We start from the raw sequence: 23972 nt of genomic DNA on the forward strand, positions 1-23972 counted from the left end.
AGAATCCAACTCCTAAATAAGTGTGAGACAGTCATATGAATATGAAAACCCCTTTATCAGATCAATTTAAAAAAGGTCAATATGTAAAATGTATCCTTGATTGTTGTGCTATTTGATGTTTATTGTCAACCTGCCTCATAGACAAACCCCATAGACCGTGTCCGACATCGGTCTTACCCACTACTTACTAAAACTACTGAGTTCTGATCATACAACTTACTATTTAGAATGTAGTCTCGCGAGCCAACCGGATCTCTCACATTAATGTTTCACTACATGGTGACCTGTCTGGTTATTACGAGGCTACTTAGAATGTACAGTCTAGTTAAAATGGATGCAGTATGCCACAAATACTAACATACTAGGCTCACCCACACTGAGAATACATCTTCTAATCTTGGCACAGTGTTTCCACTTAACTTATTGTCAGCTGATTATCAACTGGGTCTGAAGTGACAATTCTCTTCCTCAATAGCATGCAGTGACGTCCTGGCATTTAAAGCATACTCAATATTAGAAATGTCACATACTATAAAACGTTGTATTTTCGCATATCCATCAGCCTACTTGTTAGTTTGGGTAGTCGGACACGGCCAGTGTGTTTTTTCTTATGGTAGAACAACATACCAGACAGTACCCTACATATAGTCGTTTCTCTCTTTTAACCTTTGGCCTAAAGGGTTCTTACACGTTATCAACGTGTGTCGGTTATGCTTCATTGAGTCTCTCAAACCAGTTTTGCCAGTTGAACAATGTACTTAAAAAACCGACAGAATATCACTCGCATGAAAACGTGTTTAGGATTGATGCTGTAGCTGTATCATTCATCTTTGTTTTGTCTCTCCCACTCAACTTAATGCTGTTCTCTCCTGGTTGTGATTGGTTGATTGAGCAGTATGGAGCTCAGGGGCTGATCTAGGATCCCCTGTCCATGTAATCTTATTCATTATGATCTAAAAGGCGAAACTGATCCTAAATCAGCACTCTTACTCTGAGAGGCTTATGGCCCCTGACTTCACAGACAAAGGAAACGACTAACCCTTCTCAGTGCTCTCTCACCCAACTCTCTCTCTCAGCCTCAGAGAGCCCTCACAGTTTTCTTTTATTTTCACTCTTGGTATTCTTACAACCCATTAAGAACTGACCTTGAGTCAGTATGTCTGGTATAATTCATTTCAGATTAGACTTGACAGGACACCGTGCAATCCTGCCAAGACTTGCATAGTGTGAAAGGTAATAAAGCTGTAGGATTTTGTAAACCATGTAATGTGAAGCAAGCTTTAAAGCCATTACTAACTTATCATTTCTCTGTACAGCCATTAGGCATGAGAGTCAAGCACATAAGGACATTTGAAGGATTTTGAAAATGGTGTAATGTGAAAGAAGCTTTATCATGTCAGCCACAATGTCACTCAAATGTGTATGTGATGATAGTGGCTGGTTCTCTTTGGTTTCATCTCGGCAGTGGATTCACCTCCACTCAAAATCAATTTGCAATTCAGATCACTGTCTCCTCCTTTGCTCTTTAGTGTGCAGACAACTTTACACAATAGGTTATTCACTGGTGACTTTGTCTGGATTTTGGTGACTTCAAAAATCTCATATGGTGGAATTAAAAATTATTTCTCTTCAGGAAAGGCTGAGTAAGAAGTTAGCTCAGCGCCAAAGCAAGTGTGGGTCTCAAAGCAAGACACATTCCCAAAGTTGGTTAAGTCGGATCTCAAAGAGCTTGTGGCGAAGGTGCCGAAACGGATCTCGTGGTTGAGAACACTCAGATCAAACTTCTTGTTGGTTCTGTGAAAGGCTTCCTTACATGCCCCTTGTCTTTCTCTAAGAATCTGAATGGCATCAGTCAGGTAGAAATGCAGTGCATGGTACTTGAATGACGTCATGTATGCAGAATTGCCCTCTTGAACTGCTTTGTTAAAGTCCAGGTAGATCGATTTGGAATTCAGTCTGGGTAGATGTTTTGCGTACAAATAGATAGCAGTGGAATGCTCTGTTTTCAAAAGGTCTCCATGTGGTATAGCATGTGGTTTTGCCATGTTCCAGGATGTGTTGAATTGAGGATTAGGGTTTAACTCATTGTAGAGGTACATGTTTTCAACCTCCATTAACATTAGACCTCTGCAACCATCATATTTGTCATCAACAGAAGAACGGACCATGTCTAGAGGTAGAATCTCTTGCATCCCTCCATCTTGAATCCCTCCATTCTGAGTTTCTCCATCCTGTAACGGTGACATTTTTTGGAAACGTTTCCATTGATTAGACTTATGGCAACCTGTTCTACAGTTTGGAAACGTTTCCATTGATTAGACTTATGGCAACCTGTTCTACAGTTTGGAAACGTTTCCATTGATTAGACTTATGGCAACCTGTTCTACAGTTTGGAAACGTTTCCATTGATTAGACGTATGGCAACCTGTTCTACAGTTTGGAAACGTTTCCATTGATTAGAATTATGGCAACCTGTTCTACAGTTTGGAAACGTTTCCATTGATAAGACTTATGGCAACCTGTTCTACAGTTTGGAAACGTTTCCATTGATTAGACTTATGGCAACCTGTTCTACAGTTTGTAAACGTTTCCATTGATTAGACTTATGGCAACCTGTTCTACAGTTTGGAAACGTTTCCATCGATTAGACTTATGGCAACCTGTTCTACAGTTTGGAAACGTTTCCATTGATAAGACTTATGGCAACCTGTTCTACAGTTTGGAAACGTTTCCATTGATTAGACTTATGGCAACCTGTTCTACAGTTTGGAAACGTTTCCATTGATTAGACTTATGGCAACCTGTTCTACAGTTTGGAAACACTCATCTACTGTAGGGGCAAATGTTGACAATTGAATATGTAATATATTTTTGTTTTATTTATTTGATTAAAATGTTAAATATCTCACCTTTGATTTGGGAATGCCGAAGATCAAAGCAAAGATTACCATCAAAACAAGCAGAAAAATAACAGAAAAGGTGATTGTCTTCTTTGTGTGTAGGTCACAGTGGCGGCTCCTGAAAAAATTCTCAGGGGGGGCAATTTTTCTGATGATTTAGGTGACCTACACACATTTTAAAAAAGATATGTCCAGCAACAACATGAAGACAGGGGCAGCATATAAGTCAATACCAGAAGCATTTATTGACTGATCTCAAAAGTGTTGGCTTACCAGGGTTGGTGGAGCCCTCAGTTTCATCTTTGCCTCGCAAAGCTAACTCAAACACTCCGCAAAACTTCACACACTGGATTAGCCGGCTGAGGATGTGGCGGTTCTTGCTAATGTCGTAGTAAATATATTTGTTATAGTGAATATGGAATATGATATGTTGAGTAAAATGTTGTGCTAAGATCTATTTAGGTCAGGAGCTGGTTATAAGTTCTGTTCCTATCCAATAACAATGGACAAAAGGGTCCTATCTTGTCAGCCTTGTCAGCAGGTGGCCAAGGACAACACCCACGCCATAGGCCTCTCAGTTCTTCCAACTCACGAGTTCTTGCTCTGAGGACACACACACACACACACACAAACACACACACACACACATCATCACTGTTAAACACACACACACACACACACACACATCATCACTGTTAAACACACACACACACACACACACACACAAAATCCCCTCTCTTAGGCTGAACATTTGAAGACAGAGAACCCGACTCAGAGCCAATGCAACAGTGACAGTAGCCTGGAGGGGACCTCGCCCAACTCATCAGGACCAATCAGAAGATCAGAACTACTAGATTCAACCTACTTCATTTATTGCATAAAATGTCTGCACACAATGTTTCGGGGCTCTCTTCAGATAATAATAATAATAATAATAATATGCCATTTAGCAGACGCTTTTATCCAAAGCGACTTACAATCATGCGTGCATACATTTTTGTGTATGGGTGGTCCCGGGGATCGAACCCACTACCTTGGCGTTACAAGCGCCATGCTCTACCAGCTGAGCTACAGAAAGTGGATACTCATGGATGCGCATCGCAATTGTAAAATGTCAACACAATTGGAGACACCACGTCATTTTTGGAGACATGTTATTGACAGTAAACTATTGTAGATGCGACTGCTAACTAAATAAAACATTTTAGCTGGCTAGCTAATCATCTTAGCTAAATGTGGGGCAAACAATTCAGTTATTTACCGTTAATTTGAGGGATTGGGGTGAAAGAAATCGAGTTACATAGTGATACTTTACGATATACTGTATTGACAATATCGCAATATTTTAGCGCTAGTTGGCTGTACCTGCACCAAAACACCATTATTGTTCCTTCATAGCTTGTTCTCAATCTTTTCACATTGGGAGCCAATTTGTTTTCAGCACTTTTATTTCCATGACTGATCAAAACTCGTTCTCATGGCTTTCTGATCCCTCTGCAACAGACATATGGTGCGCAATAAAATCACAGTATCGAATCGCAATACGTATAGAATCATGAGACTCGCAATGCTGATGCATATATCTTATCGTGAGGTTCCTGGCAATTCCCAGCCCAAGTTCATTTGCCACAACAAATCTCTTCGCTAGCAAACGCGATGTCTTCTCCAAAACGGCAATGTGTCTCCAGCAATGTTTACTTTTTTGACGTTCTATGGCATCTCCACTTTCCAAGCATATATGACCACATGTAATATTTTGGTAAGTGATGCAAGTAGTGAACTATGTAGGGCCAGGATGTAAAATATATGTAGCTGCAGCAATTTCTCTTATCTGATATGGTAAGTAATGGGGCTTAATTTATAGCTCCCTAAGAGTTTGACGAACGGGTCCGTGCACGCGATTCCAGATATCTTTACCTCTGAATAAACTGCCTTTATTATACCATATCCACCCTGTCCAAAGTCTCTACTTGGTCTCAGTTCTCCAGTAAACTTGTGATTATCAACACTAACCTCATCGTTGTGGCGGCGGACAGCTAGCCTGTATCCCTCATCAAGTTGAGTGGCAATGTTATTTTTCCGTTCGTACCAATTTTTGGAAAATCCTCGGGTGTAGGACTTTCCGCCTTTAGTAGAAACCTGTTGAATTATTACATTTGGTCTGGGAGGTCCTAATTGTTTCGTTGCCAATTTATCTTCATTTGTTCGCCGACAAAAATGAACTTCTTTCAAAGACACAATCCGCTCTTTTCTCAGTTACGTTCATGGTTACGTTACGTTACGTATGACGAAAGCGCGTAAGTGCAAGCCCTCAGACACCCATAGAGATTGTATTGAAGGCTCTGAAATTTGAAAAAAATAGATTTTACATTAGAGGCTATGAGAGACTTCTGGGCGATTTTCAACCTGACTGAAATCGCCCAAAAAGGGGGGGGAGCCATTTGAAGCACGACTTTAGCCTGATTCGACATTTAGTGGCAGTGTGGCACTGTGGCAGATCAGACGTATAGATTACAACACTGATAACTACTGTTGCCGTGATATAATTGATTAGAAAAAAAATCCCTTCCTTTTCCCGTTTGGCAGTGCGTCGCCCATATCGCCCTATTGAACAGGCCGCCCCTGGTAGGTCATGTGATTTCCATCTAATTACGTGAAAGAAGGAAGTAGAAGGGGACAGTTAATTTCAACAAAAAACCAGGTCTGTGTTCGAATACCCATACTACCATACTGTATACTACATACTTAATGAGTATATACTACATACTATTAGTTAATTTTAGTATATTGTAAACGAACGGTATCCTTACAGCTGAGTGTACTAGAACTTCGCCTGTCTACCGGAAGTTGATGCTGTTGCTGTGCAAGTTCTTGCTAGCTTGTTAGCATAACAAATGACTGGCTAGACATCTTACGACTTCATTAACAATGTTCATTGAGAACGCACAACGACTATTCCACTTAGCTAAGCTAAGAAGGACGTGAATAATAAAGTCAATAGACGTTGGGAAGTTAGTTAGATAGCATATAGTTAATATACTGGCAAGTTCGATGTATTAGTAGCCAACCAACGTTAGGTAGCTAGCTAACATACCAGTACATACAATCAACTGCTGTAATGATATGCTATGCGGTTCGTAAGGCTAGCGTACCTAAGAAATTGTCACCCAACATAACATGTAACGTCACTTATTTCAAAAGGCATTACATTATTACATTGCTCAACATTTTCTTAACATTTGTCGTAATAAGTTAAAGCAATGAATTTCTATCCACTCTCGTCAGACTTCAGCTGCATATTTTCTGCTATTTTCTTAAAATCTGAAAATGCTGTGAAGCCACGCCCATTCTCTGAAGAATTGCATTATGGGCCCCAAAAGTACGGAAATAGTGTCCACTGCTTGTTTACTTTGTATTTTGGCGAATGTAGTACGACATCAGGGAACTTTTGGCATACTAAATATATTCATACTATGACGAATAGGCATACTACATACTCCATTTACATCACAAATAGTATGGTTAGTGCGGTTAGTATGAGTATTCGAACACAGCTCAGGTCTTACTGTGCCTGCTCCAAAGATATTGATATTAAGAGGTAGAATTGGAAGAACTTGAAATTAAATTAAATGTAAATGTGACATTTGTAATATCTGCCATCAAATGTATTTGTTCTCGCTAGTTAGTCACTTTTACGTATCACTCATAAGTTAGTGTTATACTCTGTGAGAGGGCAAAGTTACTACTATTATCATTCTTTAATCACTTTTCAGTGTCTTTTGCACGTGAAATAATCTGTAGAAAACTGGGTGTACAGGTGTTATGTACATATATTACATTCTTACCTGTTACTTCAGTTCTGGTCACTCAATGTTAAGGTATCCTTTTTTGTGAGGCCAAGTTATGAGCAAAACCTCTTAATCCTCTTCTTTTGTGTTTTCTGTTGTTATGTCAATTCGCATAACAGGTTTTGTTTTTATGGATCCACCCTTGTATGACACATCACTGGTGTTTCTGGTCCTTGTTGACTTTAGCCCTGAGTACACCTTGCATTACAGTTCTAGCACATGTAAAAGGGGAAACACTGATGTGTCACATGGGGTAAAAACCTGAAGCATCCGGTGGGGGTTTCCACTCACTACCAAATATGGTGATGAGAGGAAGCCCAGTGGCCAGCAGTGGGAGAAGATGGAGCGAGATGAAACTGGGCCAACATTCTGCTCATTTCTTAATATATGAAACATTTGATCTCAATACAGTTTTCTGTTCCCAAAACTAGAATATGTTACGAACAGAATGCACTAAATTATGTATTCTTGACCATTTGAGAAAGTTCCTAAAAATTGCATTATTTAGAAGGAGTGCAAGGTCAAATTAAAGTTGTTACACATGCACACTTCAGAGAGGAGATAGATGAGTTTAGATGTGTGTTCTAATACAGTCTAGGTAGATAGGTTTAGGTTAGTTATCTGTGTTCTAATACAGTCTAGGTAGATGGGTTTGGGTTAGTTATCTGTGTTCTAATACAGTCTAGGTAGATGGGTTTGGGTTAGTTATCTGTGTTCTAATACAGTCTAGGTAGATAGGTTTGGGTTAGTTATCTGTGTTCTAATACAGTCTAGGTAGATGGGTTTGGGTTAGTTATCTGTGTTCTAATACAGTGTAGGTAGATGGGTTTAGGTTAGTTATCTGTGTTCTAATACAGTGTAGGTAGATGGGTTTGGGTTAGTTATCTGTGTTCTAATACGGTCTAGGTAGATAGGTTTGGGTTAGTTATCTGTGTTCTAATACAGTCTAGGTAGATGGGTTAGTTATCTGTGTTCTAATACAGTCTAGGTAGATGGGTTTGGGTTAGTTATCTGTGTTCTAATACAGTGTAGGTAGATGGGTTTAGGTTAGTTATCTGTGTTCTAATACAGTGTAGGTAGATGGGTTTGGGTTAGTTATCTGTGTTCTAATACAGTCTAGGTAGATAGGTTTGGGTTAGTAATCTGTGTTCTAATACGGTCTAGGTAGATAGGTTTGGGTTAGTTATCTGTGTTCTAATACAGTCTAGGTAGATGGGTTAGTTATCTGTGTTCTAATACAGTCTAGGTAGATAGGTTTAGGTTAGTTATCTGTGTTCTAATACAGTCTAGGTAGATGGGTTTGGGTTAGTTATCTGTGTTCTAATACAGTCTAGGTAGATGGGTTTGCATTAGTTATCTGTGTTCTAATACAGTCTAGGTAGATGGGTTTGGGTTGGTTATCTGTGTTCTAATACAGTCTAGGTAGATGGGTTTGCATTAGTTATCTGTATTCTAATACAGTCTAGGTAGATGGGTTTGGGTTAGTTATCTGTGTTATAATACAGTCTAGGTAGATGGGTTTGGGTTAGTTATCTGTGTTCTAATACAGTCTAGGTAGATGGGTTTGGGTTAGTTATTTGTGCACATACAGTAGTGTTCCCTTCAAACCACAAACACTAAAGCCCAAGGCACAAACACACAAGGACACACTAGAATATAATAGAACATCTTCATTGTCCATTTAAATATTTCATAAAATATTATAAATTTGATCAAATGTGGAATGATACCAGTCATCAGTCAATCATCAGGGTGACTTCTGACTACAGTTTATCACTTTCCCACTAACAGGTATATTTTTTGTGATATTTTCCCCCTCAGAACCCTCACTAAAGTTTGAGGCCCTCTTGAAGGTGTGACACAGTCATCATCAGGCTGAATTTGGTGCAAACCACAACACAAACAAACAACCTGACAAAGATAAATGTCATTCATTTTCCCAGATGTAACTATGCAGGTGTCATCATTACTGTATAAGATATTCATTGTATTTTCCATCTCTTAGAGATATTGTGTTTAATATTTGTGTCAAAGCAACAGTTAATGTAAAACACCAGTTTAGTCAGTAGGTTGTTATGACGGTTCACTGCCACCCTATGGCCTCTGTTGTCTCTGCTAGCCAACATGATGGCTGCTGAAAGCTTCTTGGTAACTGAGTCACTCCTCATCTCTCTTCCAACCCCACTCATGAGGTTGGCCACGTTCCAGGCTGACTACATTGAAGTTGCCTGCCAGATGTCACATCTCTTCGATAGATGTTTAACATATCAGCTAACCAAATCATATGCTATAGCAATCTGATGCCCAACAGCACAGTCGATGACTTGGCCAGCAGCCATGTCTTAATGGCTGCAGCCTGTCTTCAAAATAGTCGGCCTGGAACGAGACCGTTCATCCTCGGTGTGGTTGATAAATTGAGCAGTATTGAGCTCTGACTTCACAGACACAGGAAACTACTAACCCTGCTCCTGCTCTCCCTCCCTCCCATCTCCCTCTGACCTCACAGACACAGGAAACTACTAACCCTGCTCCTGCTCTCCCTCCCTCCCATCTCCCTCTGACCTCACAGACACAGGAAACTACTAACCCTGCTCCTGCTCTCCCTCCCTCCCATCTCCCTCTGACCTCACAGACACAGGAAACTACTAACCCTGCTCCTGCTCTCCCTCCCTTCCATCTCCCTCTGACCTCACAGACACAGGAAACTACTAACCCTGCTCTCCCTCCCTCCCTCCCATCTCCCTCTGACAGTTTCCTCTTCTCTTATCACTCTGGTTACTATTTAACTCTTTGGCCTCAAGTTCATTTCAAAGCCATAACTAAGTTTAATTTCTTTGTACAACTATGTTGAATAATGGTAAAGATTGACCATGTTAGCCACAATCTCACTCAGATGTGACGATTGAAGCTTCAGGTTTCATTTGTCAAGATCTTTGAATCTTTCCTTAAATCTAAATCTCTTTGTAGTCCATTCTAATTGCAACCTGAGAACAAACTCATTTTCTTCAAGTGAGATGAAATTCAGCTCTTTATAACTGATATACAGGTAGTGGATATATAGGACATGGGATGTAATAATGTTCAATGTTTTTATTTATTCAACATAAGCTGGAGTGCGCATGCTAAAAATATAATCAAATGACAAATTAATTAATTACATTCAATTTCAATCTATTACCGTACATTATATTATTTCCAAAAATCTTAATCTGAGAAAGTAATGCGTGTTTAACCATTTAACAGGATCGTTACACCTGAGAGCTGAGAAAGATACCTTTGTTTCCTTTGATTACTTCTCCTTGTACATTGGTGGGAGGAATGATCAGTAATATACAGAACATAATTAAATATCATTACGTAGCCTGTATCGGCTGTTCTGCTAATTGTGATAAAATTTAAAAAATGAACTGCTTTTCTGATTTATTTTGGCACCAATATGCATCTCTTACGAACTCTATTGCTCGCTAGTGTGTAGACGACTTCACAACACAGTTTATTCTCTGGTGACTTCGTCTGGATGTTGGTCACTGTGAATACCTCATAGGGAGGAATTAAGACTTCTCTCTCTCCAGTAAATACAGAGTAATATGATATGTCAGCTCCAAAACATGTGGAGATCTCAAAGCAGTACATCGCTCCAAATGAATCTCTGCCTATTCCCCTGCCTACAGTGCTCAAGGTGAAGGTGCCGAAATCGATTTCTTTGATGACAACGTTCTGATCAAATTACACTTTGGTTCTATGATAGGTGGTAATAGTGCTTTTTGAGGTTGGTTCGGTTTCAGTTAGATTATTTAAAAAAATAACTGATTTCGGTTTTGATTATTTTTTAAACATTAAATACACTATTAAATACACTAAGGCTTGAATTCTGTAAAAACACAGAATAAAACAATTAATAAAAGTCCCATGATAGTAGTGACTGCCCATTACTGCTTATCACTTATTAACCATCATTTATTCACATTTCTTTAATAAAATATTTCAGTTGTTGTGTATGTTACATTTCTTTTATTTGATGACTTTATTCTTTCATACCAAATAATCATCTCATCTCTACAGAGCTGCTGCCTATGCTGTCTGACAAAATCACTATTTTAGTTTTGTAAATATATGAACACTTGTAGTGGCTTCCTTTCCTCTTTACCATAGCCACTGCCCTAGCCTGAAGCGGGGTTGTTTCGGACGCATACAGTCCACACTCAACGTTTCCAAACGACCAAACATTCAATGAGATCCAGGGATATAGTGCAACAAAAAATGTTTATTCTTCTTATCTAACAAAAAGGTATTCTCCAATCAACTTAAAGCAGAGATTACTTGAAATGCAAATACATAATATAATATGACCTGTCTGTCTGTATTTCTGTATGTCTATATGGTCAAAAAACTATACCGCTCCCGCATCTAGCAAGGACTCCTCCCCCCGAAGGCCCAACTTCCTGCCTTTATACTAACACAATTAACACAGTACAATGAATGGGCAAGAGGGGGGGCCAAAAACTGAGTTACACTAATAACAAATGAATATATCTCAATCCGGTAAATAAATCATAAAGGTACGTACCTAATATTTCATCATATACATTAATATTTAATATATTTACACAAATATACATGGAGCTCAGTATGTTCAGTCTTTTATACAAAATATGCCCAAATCGGCTCTAACATACCGGCCCCTAATTGTTGACTGCACTGAATGCACAACAATTACTTAATATTCAAACGTAGAGCCAATACAAAAACATTCTATACCAGAGCACCATTACAGTTCATAGCTATATACAAATATACAAGGTGCCATATAGGAAAATAGTCCATAGATCTCAGTCTGAGTTGAAGTGTAAAGGTGTTCAACTTCCAAAAAATGTCAAGAGTTTGACGTCCACAAAATGTATGACATCAAAGAATGTAAGAGTACGACATCAACGAATCAGAGGTGCACGTGATTCAAAGATGGAGCACTGTGTGTGTGTGTGTCTCACTTCGTCGCCTCAAGGAGCAGACAGAGTTTATTGATAGGTCTCTGTAGGATATTGGTCTTAGTCTTAACCATGACGCTCCGGACAAGACCTTTGGCCCCTGGCAAAGCCTTCACCACACACCCCATTAGCCAAGAGTTCCTTGGGGCGGTGTCATCGACGATGACCACAAGGTCACCAGGACTGAAGTTTCTCTTAGTTTTGTTCCACTTGTTCCGCTCCTGCATAAGTGGAAGATACTCCCTGATCCATCTCTTCCAGAAGAGGTCAGTGATATATTGTACTTGCTTCCATCTCCTTCGTGAGTATAGGTCACTTCTCTGGAATAGTCCTGGTGGCAGGACTGGCTTTGCTTTCAGATGAAGCAGATGGTTCGGAGTCAGGGGTTCTAGATCGTTAGGGTCATTTGTTACAGTAGTGATTGGTCTGTCGTTCATAATCGCCTCAACTTCACACAAGGCTGTCTGCAAAGCCTCATCATCCAGTACTTGCTCTTTAAGGACTGAATAGAGGATCTTTTTCACCAGTCGGATCAACCTCTCCCATACCCCCCCATGGTGGGCTCCAGAGGGAGGGTTGAATGACCATGTCACTCCTTCCTTCAGTAATTTATTTTGAATCTTGTTGTGATCCAGCTCTTTCAGAGCTTCTCCTAGCTCTCTGTGTGTTCCAACAAAGTTGGTGCCATTGTCTGTTCTGATACTTGTTACTGGGCCCCTTCGACAGATGAACCTGCGCAGGGCATTGATGCAGGAATCAGTATCCAGATAACTAGCAACTTCTAGATGGACAGCTCGACTCACAAGGCAAGTAAAGATCACACCATACCGCTTCACATGAACGCGGCCTCGCTTCACCTCTATGGGGCCAAAGTAATCTATGCCCACATGGGTGAAAGGCGGCAAATCAGGTGCTACCCGATCTTGTGGAAGGTCAGCCATCTTCTGTTCCCCAGCTCTAGCTTGCATCTGCCTGCAGAAGACACAGCTCTTAAGGATCTTCCTTGCTAAGGAGTTGGCACAGGGTATCCAATATCGCTGGCGAAGTCTAGAAAGCATGTGACCTCTCCCAGAGTGGCCAACCTGCTCATGGATGTGGAGTAAGATCAGTCTGGAGATGTAGGAGTCTTTGGGCAGGATCATAGGATTCTTTAGTTCCGTAGGCATAGCAGCTTTGCTTAACCTTCCTCCTACTCTCAGAATGCCATTGTCAACTATTGGATCAAGCTTACAGATTGAGCTGCTTCTCTTGGCACATTGTTTTCCTTTTACAACTAGTGCAATTTCTTGTTTAAAGTGCTGTCGTTGCTCAAATCGAATGATGACCTTTTCTGCTTCATCTAGGTCATCTACAGACAGACTTTCTTTTCCAAACGTCAGTTTGAACTTGTCAATTTGTTCCTTCAGTGAGTTTGTCAGACTCTGATCTGATCCTGGATCAGTTTGGGTAAGAACTTTCCTTTTCTGGCTTAACTGTAGTAGAAGTCTCTTCAGTTTCAGCATCCAGGCAACTGCTTTCTTCAAGCTGTTCCATGTTGAATAGTACTCAATCAGTTTGCTGGTCGGACTCTTTTCTTCCACACATGTACTGTTTACGATGACGTCTTTTCTCACCTCTGGATCATCTGGAGGGATGGAGCCAAGCTCCTCGGGGACTTTCGGCCATTGTGTTTCTGTTTTCTCCAGGAATTCTGGTCCTTTGCGCCATCTCTTTGAGTTCAGGAAAGTTTCAACATGTAATCCTCTTGAGGCATCATCGGCTGGGTTGTGTTTGGAGTTCAAATACCTCCACTGTTTTGCTTTCGATAGGTCACGGATCATAGCAACCCTATTAGCCACAAAAGTATGGAATCTCTTGGTATCGTTGCGGATGTATTTTAGCACCGACTGGCTGTCTGTCCAGAAAGTTGACTCCTCAAGTTCAATCTGGAGCTCCAACCTTAACATCCTGTCCACTCGCACTGCCAATGTTGCTGCAGCAAGTTCCAGTCTGGGGATCGTCATCTGCTTGAGTGGAGTCACCCTTGATTTCCCCAGTATGAATGCGATGTGGACCTTTTCCATAACGTTTGTGAACCTAAGGTAGCTTGCCGTGCCATAACCTTGTTCACTTGCATCACCGAAGTGATGCAGCTGTGCGGTCTTGATTTGACCAAAGTTCTCCGGCATCATACACCTGTTGATCTGGAATCTGGAGAGCTGGTCCAGCTCTGAGAGCCATCTCTTCCATGAAATAGAGTGTTCTTCAGGGATGACTTCGTCCCATCCACACTTTAGCTTGCAGAGCACTTGAAGAATTTGCCTTTGCCTTTAATACGAATGGGGCGAGGAAACCTAATGGATCATAAATAGAGCTGACAGTTGAGAGAATACCTCTTCTTGTAAGGGGTCTGTTCTTGACAGTGACCTGGAAGGTAAACACATCCCTTTCAATGTTCCATCGGATTCCAAGTGCTCTTTCAACAGGCAGCTTTTCTCTGTCCAGGTCCAGTTCTTTTATCTGCTTGGCTTTGTGTTCATCAGGGATAGAAGCTAGTACAGTGCGGCTGTTGCTGACCCACTTGGTCAATTTGAACCCACCTTGAGAGCACACATCCCTGAGGTTTCTTGTGAGAGCTATGGCTTGTTCTTCTGTGGCCACTGACTTGAGGCAGTCATCAACATAGAAGTTGGACTTGACTGTTTGAATCACCTCTTCATCGTACCCCTCACAGTTGTCTTCTGCAGTCTTTCGCAGTGCAAAGTTTGCACAACTTGGAGAGGATATAGCACCGAAAAGATGTACTGTCATTCTGTACTCCTCCAATCTTTTGTTAGTATCACCATCCGGCCACCATAGGAATCGCAGGAAGTCTAAGTCATCTTCATGGACACGTACTTGATGGAACATTCCTTCGATGTCTGCCATCATGGCAATGTGCCCTTGCCGAAATCTTAGCAAGACTCCTATAAGCGTGTTTGCCAGGTCAGGGCCTTGAAGGAGTTCACTGTTAAGAGATGTACCTTTATAGGATGATGAACAGTCAAACACCACTCGTATCGTTCCTTTGCGCTTATGGTGAACGCCGTGGTGTGGTATGTACCATACCTTGCCTTTCTCTCTGAGGAGCTGTTCTTGTGGTACCTTCTCGGCGTAACCTTTTGTTATCATCTCTTCCATGAAGCCTTTGTACTCTGCAGCGTAACCTTTGTCCTTCTTGAACTTCCTGATAATATTTAGAGCCCGCTGCTTTGCCATGTCACGGTTGTTTGGCAGGACTACATCTTTGTTGCGAAAGGGCAACGGTAAGTAGTAGTGATGGTCTTTGAGGGTTATGGAGCTTGATACTATCTCCATAAACCTATGATCCTCAGCTGACATCTCACTTTTCTCTTCATACTCTCTCTCAGGGAAGTCATGGTTGTACCGATTTACAAGAAGAACCCCCAGGTCGGCCATTGAGATACGATTGGCCATCACCGTAGGACGCCCGGATTCTTCTGCCATGGTACAACTGTTGAGAGGACCATTCATCACCCATCCAAAGAGGGTTTTCACTGCATACGGTCCGTTGCCTTGGCTATTTATGATTTGCCAGGGTTCCATTGCCTTTGGAGCATTTACGCCAATCAGAAGTTCGACGTCAGCATCAATCTCCTTCAACTGAACCTCTTTCAGGTATGGCCACCTTTTGAGCTCTTTCTGAGTGGGAATGTTCTCTCTTGTCACTGGGATCTTATGTTGGGTGTAGACCTTTGGTAATGCAAGAAATGTGTCGCCTTCCACATTGCCAATCTCTAATCCAGATATCTCAAAGCTCTTGGTAGGACTCTCCTGCCCCATTGTGCGTAGCAGAATTTCAGTCGCACTGCCTTTAGCTTGCAACTGCCTCATGAGTCTCTCCGTACAAAATGTTGCTGAGCTACCAGAATCGAGAAACGCATAGGTTAACACAGACTTGCTTCCATTTGCCACCTTTACTTGAACTGGCACAATTGCAAGTGCACAATCTGTACCGGCCCCGGTATCTTCACCAGCTTCCAGTGAAACAAGAGCACTGCTGACAGTCTCCTCCCGCTTTACTGCTACACCACTCATATCTGCCTTTTGAGATCTAAATCTCTCTCTTCCTTCAATGTGCAGGATAGTGGGGTGCTTTCTTTGACAGCTCTGACAGGTCATCCTTCTTTTACATTCTCTGCTTAAGTGTCCTTTCATCAAACAGCCAAAACAAAGGCCTTTTGATCTCAGAAACTCAACCTTGAATTCATGTGGCTGTGCCTTCACCTGTTGGCAGTCGACCAATAAATGCGCACCAGCACAAAATATACATGAGATACTGGGAGCATCAGAAGGGTAGGTGCCTGGTCTCTTTACTTTGAATGTTTGTTCTTTTAAAGGTTTTTCAGAGTCACAATCTGCCACTACAGCTACTGTAGTGGCAAAGCTGCTTCCCCTACTCTTGGACTTGAACTGCTGTTTAAAGTCAGCTTCTGTTTTGGGTTTTAAAAACCTTTTGTTGTACAGGGGATCTTGAATATCTCCATACAACGGATCCTGCAGTATTTTGGCCTGTTTTTCCATGAACGTTACCAGGTCACTGAACTGGGCCCTCAGGTGACTTCTCTCTAAAATATCACATGCCATAGACATCCATTTTTCCCTTAGTTTGTAGGGAAGTTTTGACATGATCAGCTTTATGTTGGAGGGAAGATTAAGCTCTTCCATGTTCTGTAGGTCTTGCATAGCGTTACAGCAACCTCTTAGATAGAGTGCATAACCACCCAGTCCCTTTCCATCATCGGGTTTGATGTTTGTCCAGTTCCAAGCCTTTTCCATGTAAGCAGTGGTGACTTTGATTTCATTGCCAAAGTGTTCCTTTAACAACCTCTTAGCTACTGCATAGCCTCTTCTGGCTTCCATATGCAGACAACTACGGACCAGATCCTTGGGCTGACCAGAGGTGTATTGTTCCAGGCAATAGAGCCTATCCTGGTGACTGCTTGTCTTATCTTCTATACCATGCTCAAATGCACGCATGAATGGCCTAAAGTTTAGAGGATCACCGTCAAACATAGGTATCTCCCTAACAGGGAGTGTGGCTTGTTTGTGCTGTAGTACAAGGAGGTCAGCAATTTCATTCTGCCTTTGCATGACAGTAGAGAGGTTATCATGGCTGGTATTATGGCTGATACCCGCAGTGTTGATTCTGTGTCGATTGCTAGACCTTGCTGTTGGCTGCTGAAGAGTGTGGTTTACGACTGTTTTCGGAATAGGGTTTGATGGCTTTGTGGTCGCTTGTTGTAAAACTCTTTGTAGTGGGGTCTTTGGAACTGCACCTAATGCAGCAAACTCAACAGGTGATGGTTCAGGTTCCACATAGACCTCTGGTTCCTGTTTCTCAAAATAAGAGTTCATTCCATCTTCTTGGCTTAGTAAATGGGCTGCCACAGAATGGGATTGAGAAGTTGACTCGGTACTCTCCAGGACCTTCAGTTTGGCATTATATGCTGCTATGTCCGTTTCCAGTGCCATTTTTTCCATCCTAACATTCAGTTGAGCTTTCTCCAGTTCCAATGCATGCTTGTCTTGTAATGATGCTTGGCGAGCTAGTAGAGCTGCTCGTTCTGCCTCGGCTTTAAGGCGTTCAGAGGACACTGAGGAAGCAGTCTTAGAATACTTAGTTTTACTTGATATTTTTGACACATTGGAAATGCTGTCATGTGGTTCAATGAGCGTTTGTGGCTCAACTTCAGCCCTTTTCCATATTTCCACCTCTTTCAGGAAATGTTCATAAGTTCTCATTCTTGGTTGATAATAGTTAATGCTCTCCTGTTCCTGTTCCTCCTCTGTGACCAGCTCTAGCACAGATTCATGAGCCTTCTTAAAGTCATTGAGCACAGCATCAAATGCTTCAAGACTCTCATTCACAGTTGCAATGTTTCCTCCATCAACAAGAAGGACTTTTATTTCATTCATTTTGCGTGTACACACTCCAAGTTTGCCTCTCCGGGCTGCATAGAGTGAATTTAGATGCTCCTCTGCCCTCTCCAGTGGAGTCTTATTTGGGATTTCCTCCTCCATCATTCACTTTTAGTTCACTCAATTTACAATGACACGGTTGTTGGTTTGATTGTTAAACGTAATGCCCCTTTAGACCTCCTTTAATCTTTAAAAACACAGTCATCCATTTCAGCATATTGACCCATTTTGAATTGCACATGTGCAAGTTTGGCATTTTAGATGCGTTTTAAACATTTCATCCCGTTGAGGTTTTGTCCCTTTAATGAAGTTTTAACACGCAGTATCTTTAGATCCTTAAGTTGCATTCGTTGCGTTGATGGATTGCATTTCCACGTTAGGCCAAATATTAGATATATGATTAGGCTACATTGTGCATAGGATCTGTGTTTCCCAAACTTAAACTTCTTAATTGTTTTCACAGCGCTGTATTTTGAATTCCATTCCCAAGTTTATCAAACGTTCCAATTATAAGCACATTTGCGCTTCCATAATATGCATGATCAAACGATCGCCTTGAACAGGGCAGCTCATTCATTCGCAGTGGTTACTCACGGCTGGCGAAATCTAGGAGTTCAAATCCTTCCAAGCGAGCTGTCCTTATGGTCCGAATGCAATTACAAATAGAACAAAATCCAGCGTGTGTCCGAACCGGAGATTTCCTTCCGGTAGTAATCCTTCACGGAGTTTTTTGACTTGATTGTAGTGGCTTCCTTTCCTCTTTACCATAGCCACTGCCCTAGCCTGAAGCGGGGTTGTTTCGGACGCATACAGTCCACACTCAACGTTTCCAAACGACCAAACATTCAATGAGATCCAGGGATATAGTGCAACAAAAAATGTTTATTCTTCTTATCTAACAAAAAGGTATTCTCCAATCAACTTAAAGCAGAGATTACTTGAAATGCAAATACATAATATAATATGACCTGTCTGTCTGTATTTCTGTATGTCTATATGGTCAAAAAACTATACCGCTCCCGCATCTAGCAAGGACTCCTCCCCCCGAAGGCCCAACTTCCTGCCTTTATACTAACACAATTAACACAGTACAATGAATGGGCAAGAGGGGGGGCCAAAAACTGAGTTACACTAATAACAAATGAATATATCTCAATCCGGTAAATAAATCATAAAGGTACGTACCTAATATTTCATCATATACATTAATATTTAATATATTTACACAAATATACATGGAGCTCAGTATGTTCAGTCTTTTATACAAAATATGCCCAAATCGGCTCTAACAACACTATTGCGACTATGAACATAGTTAATAGCTTTTTGTAGCAGTAGCCATTATCTATTGCTTTACAATTCAGGTCACTCTTCCATTTTCCAGTGCTCTTTAGAGTGTAGACGACTTTACACCACAGGTTATTCACTGCTGACTTCATCTGGATGTTGGTGACTTTGAATACCTCATAGGGAGGAATCAAAACTTCCCCCTCGTTTGCATAGGCAGAGTAATATGTCAGGTTAACACCAAAACATGTGTTGATCTCAAAGCAGGACGTGTTTCCAAAATCGTATAAGGTCTTATGTATAGAACTTGAGACAAAATAACCAAAGCGCATTTCTTTGTTGACAACATCCTGATCAAAAGTTACATTGGTTCTACGATAGGTGGTCCTACATGATGTTTGACTTTGTTTGAGAATCTGAATGGCGTCAGTTAGATAGAAGTGCAGGGAATGGTACTGGAATGATGTTCCATACCCAAATCTGCCTTCTCTAACTGCTTTGTTGAAGTTCAGGTAGATGGATTCGGATGGAGGTTGGGGTTTGTTATTTGTGTACAAATACATAGCGATGGAATGCACTTTTTGCAGACCATCTTTTGGAGTGGAGGCATGTTTCTCTGCAATGTTCCAGGCTCTTCTGAAGTTAGTGGTGGTGTTCTTCTCATGTGGGAGGAAGTAGCTCTCCACTCTCTTAAAGGCTTCGTCTCTGCAGACATCGTATTTGTCGTCAACAGAATCAGGTGCCATGTCCAGTGGGAAAATCTCCTTCTGTAACAGTAACATTCTTTAGTGACATTCTCCTTACAGACTTAACAGGTCCCTGCTTGGGTGATAAAATGTCTACCGATCCCTTATTGGCCGCAGTTTGTGAGGCCAAATGTGAGGAAAACAATAGTAGACTTGTGTGTTTGTCTGTTGTTTTATGTCAATGTGCAAAATGAAAGTACAAAATAATAGCACCGCTCAAGTCCCAAAGCAGGACGACAAAAATATGATAGACATTTGTTTTTTCTGCATAGCTCAGGGCGTAGTCAAAACAACATTAAGCCTATTCACAGGAATTGCCCATAACATTTAAGGACACTCTTTTCTTGTCAGAAAAAAACAGTCGTGGGACACTATTTTTTAAAATTATGTCAACTTATCTCTGTAAAAGGAGTACTTGTTCAACTTAAAAATATAAATGAACCCTGCTGGTGTTAAATGTAAAGTTGTATGAACTTATACTTTATAATGTAACAAATATGTTATTGCCTCGTTTTGTTAACTCAACTTGATTTCCTGATTTGCCATAATTTATTATAAGCAGGGTAAATCAACTAAACTAGGTAAATGAAATATTAGGTTTGAGGTTGTATTTTTCTTAGGGTACCTGTGTCACCAGTCCAAAGTGAAGACAGAGAATCAAAACCAAGACAGAGATGTAGTTTTTCTTCTTCTCAGTGCTCTTCACATCTAAAGATGAGAACACAACCAGTCAAAGGATGAGAAACATTTCCATTGTGCCTTTACATACAAATAAGTTGCAGCTACATACAAAAAGGTTGTCATTGCTAAAAAATATATCTCACCATCAATTAAGGAATATCCACCACCCATGTTGCAGAAGTTGTTGACCTCAAATCTACAGCATGTTCAAAGTATATAATCAAATAAAGTTAACTCTTATTTCAACAACCCAAGTGATACAACAACAACAAGTGATACCTGTTCCTAAGACTGGAATAAAATATCACATCCTGTCAAATGGAGAAGCACTCACCTGCACTCTGTACTAGTAACTATTGATGCAAGGAGCTCTTCAATCAAACTCTTCTTACAGTGTATCAGTTCTCTCTGTCATCCCAATCATGTGTTTTTTTTATAGCTGTGATAATGACGATCCATCCCATACAGTGACGTTGAGGTCTCGACTAAAAGAGAACCTTAAAGTTACTTTCTCTTTCAATTTGGATAAATCTTTAACTTCACGTTCTTCATTACAATGTAATATATTTATGTGATAGTGAGGTATAGTCATACTAGACACAATGTAGCTCCGATTCTTATTATATTTGGTTACATGTAGCCAGAGGGGGGAATTGTTAAAGGTTACCAGGGTAACTGCATTGGCAGGGAGCGTTAATAGTCTCTAAGCTTTGTCTGCCAATCATGTTTTTAGCTGGTGAGATTCTGACCTCTTGTACCCACAGTGCACCATGTCAAGACGATGATTTAGACAGAATCCCAATTACTCTTAAACAGCTTCATATTGTTGTTTCCTTTACTTTGTTATGTCAGAGTGAGACCCGGATGTTTTCCCCATAGAGAAGCATTACATTCAATTTAATTCATTCATATTGCTTTCATATGGCAAGGTCTTTCAGATCTGTGGTGGTTACAAAGGAAAGAAGGCAAGGACAGGAGACAAGGAAAGGAAGGAAGCAGATTGAGACTATTGGGACGTGACCTTATGGGTGTTTGGTATCACAGCTGCTGACTGTGTTGTGTTTATGGGTGTTTGGTATCACAGCTGCTGACTGTGTTGTGTTTATGGGTGTTTGGTATCACAGCTGCTGACTGTGTTGTGTTTATGCTGGAGTGAAGCAGCTGTAGAGGTAGCACTTAATCCAACATATATATCTGTACAGTGATGTCTGTTTGCACACATCAATACAGGTCACATTCTAACACACACACACACACACACACACACACACACACACACACACACTGGACACACTCTTTTGTCTCCATAACACAGTAATATGTCAAATGAATAAACCTTCAGTGTTTGTTCAGGAGAAAGTTTCCATTGATAAAGACTGATGGATTGCTGTCGTTCAGAATGTCAACACGTTGGACACACCCAAACACACATGTACACTCAGTGGATGTTAACAGTTGGCCCTGTGGGTGACTGGGTCCAAACAGTGGGAGGCTAGAGAAGGAGGAGACATTGGCACACACACAATCACAGATTTCTACAGATTCTAAAGTGGGGGTCAATGTTCTCTGAAGAACGCTGGAGAACAGAATGTTGGATGTCTGCATTCCAGCAACGTTCAGCAAACATTCTGATGTGTTTGGATAAAATGGTTCCATTGTTGTACATCTGACCTGTGTCACTAACGTTGTCACTGATGTTGTATTATACCAAGTCAATCAGTATTACTAATGTTGTATCATCTAGCAAAGGTGAAACACATTGATGCTGCTTCCTGGGTTGAGAATTGAGGTCCTGTTTGGCGTAGATGATAACAGTGTGGCCCTAGCACTGTAAGGGTGGTGGGTTCGATTCCCGCTGGAGTCACATACCCTATACTCAAAATGTATGCACCCACTCTACTGTAAATCGCTTTGGATTAAAGAGGTTGCTAATATTGTTACATGTTAACAGACTTCTGTTAAAATCCCAAACCCTGTCCCAGCAGGAGGCCTTTTGCCTTTTGGTAGGCCGTCATTGTAAATAAGAATTAGTTCTTAACTGACTTCCATAGTTAAATAAAAGTTAAATAAAATAAATACATTCAAATTAAAGGTAATCATGAAAAAACAATGTATTTTGGAGATGGTTTTCACCTACGGTACCAATCCTGATTCAACTGTTGTGTGTAGAGGACAGTATGTATCAATACTGTATATCACCTTGTTGGAAGACACTTTTACCTTTCATGTGGTACTATGAGAAAAGGTAACGTATGATGTTGTGTTGTCAAGGATACAGCCATGATTCTCCACTCTGTTCCTGATGTTGTTTTGTCAAGGCTACTGCCATGATTCTCCAATCTGTTCCTGATGTTTTGTTGTCAAGGCTACGGCCATGATTCTCCAATTTGTTCCTGATGTTGTGTTGTCAAGGCTAAGGCCATGATTCTCCACTCTGTTCCTGATGTTGTGTTGTCAAGGCTACGGCCATGATTCTCCAATCTGTTCCTGATGTTGTGTTGTCAAGGCTACGGCCATGATTCTCCAATTTGTTCCTGATGTTGTGTTGTCAAGGCTAAGGCCATGATTCTCCACTCTGTTCCTGATGTTGTGTTGTCAAGGCTACAGCCATGATTCTCCAATCTGTTCCTGATGTTGTGTTGTCAAGGCTACGGCCATGATTCTCCACTCTGTTCCTGATGTTGTGTTGTCAAGGCTACAGCCGTGATTCTCCACTCTGTTCCTGATGTTGTGTTGTCAAGGCTAGAGAAATGATTCTCCACTCTGTTCCTGATGTTGTGTTGTCAAGGCTAGAGCCATGATTCTCCACTATGTTCCTGATGTTGTGTTGTCAAGGCTAGAGCCATGATTCTCCACTATGTTCCTGATGTTGTGTTGTCAAGGCTACGGCCATGATTCTCCACTCTGTTCCTGATGTTGTGTTGTCAAGGCTATTGCCATGATTCTCCAATCTGTTCCTGATGTTGTGTTGTCAAGGCTACGGCCATGATTCTCCACTCTGTTCCTGATGTTGTGTTGTCAAGGCTACAGCCGTGATTCTCCACTCTGTTCCTGATGTTGTGTTGTCAAGGCTACAGCCGTGATTCTCCACTCTGTTCCTGATGTTGTGTTGTCAAGGCTACAGCCATGATTCCCCACTAGAAGGATGACGTTATCCTATCCCAGGTATTCCTTAAAGAGGTGGGGTTTCAAGTTTTACAAGAGAGACCTGTCGTACCTTGTTCCAGTACTGTGTTGTTCCAAGATCTTTACATGGCAGTTAGTCTGTTTGTTTATATATTGTTCCAGGACTGTGGAAGTATGTTCTGAATGCTTTGACTCATGCAGGGCTGGTTCCATGACAAATACAAAAAGACAACGTAATTAAAACAAGGTGGAGATACCTCCATACCAAAACATACAGATTGTGTGAAGTGTACAGAAGCTATGACTAACCCTCATTCACACATTCACACGTTCATTATCTCTTCTGTCATCCATCTCTCTCCCTCTCCCTCCCTCTTTACAACTCTCTGTCATTCACTTCTTCCTTTCTCTTGTTCTTCTAAGACTGTGATGATATTA

The 23972-nt window shown here is 41.0% G+C and overlaps 1 protein-coding gene and 1 pseudogene across 2 annotated transcripts; both read right to left on the minus strand.

The window, feature by feature from the left end:
• Positions 1–1412: 1412 nt before the first annotated feature.
• On the minus strand, positions 1413–2957 carry LOC311117295 (ecto-ADP-ribosyltransferase 5-like; annotated as a pseudogene). Its single transcript has 2 exons — positions 2910–2957; positions 1413–2231 (listed from the first exon to the last, which is right to left on the minus strand). The product of its transcript is annotated as an ecto-ADP-ribosyltransferase 5-like (transcript).
• Positions 2958–12739: 9782 nt separating this feature from the next.
• On the minus strand, positions 12740–20579 carry LOC311117296 (ecto-ADP-ribosyltransferase 5-like; the record flags this gene model as incomplete). The annotated part of the gene is made up of 5 exons (XM_084192264.1): positions 12740–12815; positions 14816–15226; positions 18985–19748; positions 20353–20435; positions 20552–20579. 5 exons carry the CDS (start codon positions 20577–20579, stop codon positions 12740–12742), a joined length of 1362 nt encoding a protein of 453 aa, XP_084048390.1.
• Positions 20580–23972: the final 3393 nt, after the last annotated feature.

The sequence above is a fragment of the Coregonus lavaretus genome (assembly GCF_964263955.1).
Source record: "Coregonus lavaretus genome assembly, contig: HAP1_SCAFFOLD_4088, whole genome shotgun sequence".
NCBI classification, from domain to species: Eukaryota; Metazoa; Chordata; class Actinopteri; order Salmoniformes; family Salmonidae; genus Coregonus; species Coregonus lavaretus.